The 4,066-nt window shown below is 42.5% G+C and overlaps 1 protein-coding gene across 1 annotated transcript; it reads right to left on the minus strand.

Annotated features, from left to right (window-relative positions):
- Positions 1–210: 210 nt before the first annotated feature.
- LOC102309319 (DNA topoisomerase 3-beta-1) lies at positions 211–4,057 on the minus strand. The gene is made up of 3 exons (XM_005952657.3): positions 3,671–4,057; positions 1,056–1,243; positions 211–645 (listed from the first exon to the last, which is right to left on the minus strand). The coding sequence occupies exons 1-3, from the start codon at positions 3,882–3,884 to the stop codon at positions 370–372; spliced, it is 678 nt and encodes a 225-aa protein (XP_005952719.1). The 5' UTR covers positions 3,885–4,057; the 3' UTR covers positions 211–369.
- Positions 4,058–4,066: the final 9 nt, after the last annotated feature.

A 4,066-nucleotide genomic window follows, 5' to 3' on the forward strand; every position in this document is an offset into this window, starting at 1 on the left:
ACTTGGTAGTTCGTGTTGTAATCAGAAGGTTGCCGGTTCGAGCCCCGGCTCCGACAGTCTCGGTCGTTGTGTCCTTGGGCAAGACACTTCACCCGTTGCCTACTGGTGGTGGTCAGAGGGCCCGGTGGCGCTAGTATCCGGCAGCCTCGCCTCTGTCAGTGCGCCCCAGGGCAGCTGTGGCTACAATGTAGCTTGCCATCACCAGTGTGTGAATGGGTGGATGACTGAAAGTAGTGTAAAGTGCTTTGGGTTCAACAGAGACTAAGTAAAGCGCTATACAAATACAGGCCATTTACCATATTTAGATTCATTATCAGAAGAAAACCAGTTCATGTAATGACATGCAAAAGGACAATATACACACAGAAACTATACAAAATAAGCAGCTAGGGCAGCCATTTTATCTTTAGGTTTTTTAGCATTGCCACGACGTCCACGTCCACGTCCTCCTCTTCTCCCACCCCCACCACGGTACATGGAATGCCGCATGGTGGCATGCTTGAGCTCCACCAAATCCTGAAACACTGGATCACAAAAAACACAGCCAGTGTGTTGGGTCTCACTGGCAGGAAGAGGAGTGCGAGTCTTGTTAAAGTCCACTGCAACTAGAGAGGCATCACAGACATCACAGCTCTCCTGAGCAACCTGAGAAAAAAGCATTAACGAAAATAAATAAATCAAGGAACTGGGGTACTGTTTCATACTTTCTTCGGTTTCAGTAATGCTATAGATCAAAGATGCTTGTATGGAAAAAACGGAAACAGTTTGACCTCTCTGTGAGGAGGTTACATGCTCTCTGTACTTACAATGGGCTTTCTCCCACAGACAAACAACATGGGTATTACGAAATGACAATTCTACCTTGGCATTAGGTGAGGATGCAACGGCAATAAAAAGTGTAAGTGCATAGAATGAAGTGCTGTATGAATATGTGAGAAAGGTTGAACGTTACTGTAGTATAGAGTGTGGTCAGTTTGAAAACATCTATACATGCCAGTCCATAATAGACAATAATAAAGTAAGACAATAGGTAGGTAAGACAATAATTTTCTTACCTGCACTTTGTGTGCATGTTCAAAGAAGTGCACCACCACATTGCATTTATTACAGGCCATCCTCCACTTTGGACCAGATGTGGGGTCCAACACTAAAACTCCACTATCACACTCCACACATTGTCCAATGCCCAACGAGTTGAGAGAGTGCTGACATGATGGATGGGTACATTCATTGCATCCCATACCTGAGAAAAGCAGACAGCGCCACAGTGTCAGAGGGGCCCATGAGACCAGAAAGCACAAAGAAACGGTCGCTTTTCCTAAGACAGTAGTGGGTGTATTGTATGTATTGTGTTGTGTGTATTGAGCTTCTTCAATTATTCATTCATTACACAGTCAACTTCAGTTCCAATGAAGGGATAACCAGCATGTAAATATCTTGTAGTTTCCTCACTTTCTCTCAGTCTCCCTTTGATTCTGTGGTTTCATTGGAGCATGCTAGAAGAGTTGACACACTGTCCTCAAACATGCCTAAAACATTGATTAACTATTTAACACAGCAATCTTACAGAGGCAGCTGTTGTTAAGACAGTGTTGGTACAATCTTAGAAATATATGTCTGAGATTTTAGGGCCAAGTACAATAACCTCAGTTTTATGTGACTTTAGAAGAAGAAAATTAGAGGTCATACAGGTCTTTATGTCTTTAAGACAATCCTACAGTCTAATTGGTGAGTGTTATCTGGCTTCATGGATAGATAATATAAGTGTAATGTGCTTGAGTTCAGCTGAACCACCCCCAGACCCACCTCAAGAAGAGGACCAGGGCACAGTATGCTTAAATAGAACTAGGCAGTAATCCTACTACTATAGTACAGATCACCTAGTTTAAGTACTCTGGAATAGAGCAGGGCGATTTGACCAAAAATATTTATCACAATATACATTTGAAAATTTGCGATAACGATATAATTGACACTAGACAAAATACTTTACAACTCCACAACTTTATTAGTGCAAAAAACCCCAAACAAACCATCAATGTATTTTCACTTAAACAAGCAGCTGCTTTTTATGTGCATTAAAGTTAAAGGCATTTTCAGTGGAAATTGGCCGACAAATCCTCAGCATAACCATGTATAATATCCACAAAACTTAGAAAGAGGTTATACACACACAATACGGTAGTATTATGTTGAAGCACAGTACGTATCACTCCGTGAGGCTCCTGACCACAGTAGCCGTAATACTCCTACAATCCATCAAGCGGTGTGGCTTCATAGCTTAGCAAAGTCGTGCTAAAACATTTGACAGATTTTCGAGCGCCGTGTACCACATACAATCGTTTCGAGGTCAGTAAACACAACCAGAATTCATACATAAGGCAAACGGGATTATAAGGGGCACTATTGATTTTCAGAAAAATCAAAGGATTGATTTTAAGTGTGCCGTATTTTCTAAAAAAAACAAAACAAAACACGGGAATAACAACGGCCCGCTAGCATGCTCTACCAAAAATAGTGCTTTGTCGTGTATCTGACAAAAGCTTAACCATTTCCACACCACTGGAGTTGCAGCATTTTTACAAACCAATTCTGGTTCATCCGTTTCATTCAACGATCCGCTTTCGCCCTTCTCATTCTCTGTCACCGCCATGCTTTTTCCGCCATGTGCGTATGAAAACAAAGGCACTGTGCATGCGCGTTTTACCCATATTCTATCGCAATATTTCATTTCCTTATCGTTGCCCAACAGTATACAGGTATCACCGTGAACAGTATGATATGGCCCAGCCCTACTCTGGACCTACATCTTCAAAAAGGTATTTCTGCGAAATGAAACACTCTTACAAACTACTTTCCGCTGCTCACAAGGGGCTGCCACAGCAGGTGGCTCTACATGTTTTATTTGCCACATTTTTAACATGGATGCCCTTCCTAACACCCCCAGGATCGAACCGATAAGCTCTTGCATTTTTAGGTGAATGTGTAAATACCGTGAACAAAGGTTTAAAAAATACTATTAAAAAACTTTCAGAGCTCAGTTGATTTCAGCGCAAATGCAAGTGGAAGTATAATTGATAAGCAGAATCAATGGGCAAGCAGACTGAAATAATGGGAACCAGTTCTCTACAACATCTGGTTCTTAGTTCCCTAACCTTCACTGTGGCTCCCTGATGCCCCGTCTTTCTCGGCTTTTTTGACCATACCTGATTGACTATGCTAACCTTTTAGTGTTAAAAGAAAGAAGCAACTCTGTATTTTTGAATTGTTTAAAGTTGAGCATTGTCCATCTTGATTAAATGATTTTCAGGTTGAATGTAGCTCAGGTCAGGTCTTCCACTGATCGGAAGGATGGTGGTTTGATCCCTGGCTCCCCCAGTCTGCATGCCAAATATCCTTGGACAAGATACTAACCCCAAGTTGCTCTCCGATGCTGTTACCTAGGAAGCACTTAATGTATAGAAGTGCTTGTGTGAATAGGTGTATGTGGCATGTTGTATAAAGCTCTGTGAGTGCTCCAGGAGAGTAGAAAAGCGTTATATAAAAGAATCAGTCCAGTACCAGAAAATTATATTACGGATTAGTTTGATTCTTAGAGGGTTTCAAGGCTCATGCTAGTTAACTATAGTTGGTGGGCAGTGGTTAACATAACATTCCCATTCTGCCTTACCTTTCTTCATGTCCCTGAATGGCGGGTTGCTGAAGCAGTAGGGGCACAGGGGGTAGCTCTTTCCCCGCGCCCCTGAAGTCCAAAGCACAAGCTCAAAGTCATCCAGTGGACACCGGAGCTCCTTGTAAAGCTTGATGGCTCCATTCTGGGGAAGACTATAGGTCTCGTCACAGTGAGAGCAGTGGAGTCTGCTGGGCTTGGCCTGCATGCACATGTTTGCTTCATTTCATTTAAGAATCACTCACTGCCACTCATGGGCAGTTACACATTTTACCATAAAGTGGCTAAAGGCCACTTCAGATCAATATCATCACCAAGTCTGAAAACACACATCTGGGGTGCAACGATACTCGTATCGATATTGAACCGTTCGATACAGTGCTTTCGGTTCGGTAC

The sequence above is a fragment of the Haplochromis burtoni genome, unplaced genomic scaffold, assembly GCF_018398535.1.
Source record: "Haplochromis burtoni strain Fernald_Lab_line unplaced genomic scaffold, NCSU_Asbu1 Contig_1956, whole genome shotgun sequence".
Taxonomy (NCBI): Eukaryota; Metazoa; Chordata; class Actinopteri; order Cichliformes; family Cichlidae; genus Haplochromis; species Haplochromis burtoni.

Bases quoted from the DNA above. Each gene is read 5' to 3' on its own strand.
- LOC102309319 (XM_005952657.3), bottom strand. From the start codon at position 3,884: ATGTGCATGCAGGCCAAGCCCAGCAGACTCCACTGCTCTCACTGTGAC. The intron at 1,244-3,670 runs GTAAGGCAGAAT...TGCTTTTCTCAG, and splicing joins ATTCAGGGACATGAAGAAAG to GTATGGGATGCAATGAATGT. The intron at 646-1,055 runs GTAAGAAAATTA...CTTTTTTCTCAG, and splicing joins AACATGCACACAAAGTGCAG to GTTGCTCAGGAGAGCTGTGA.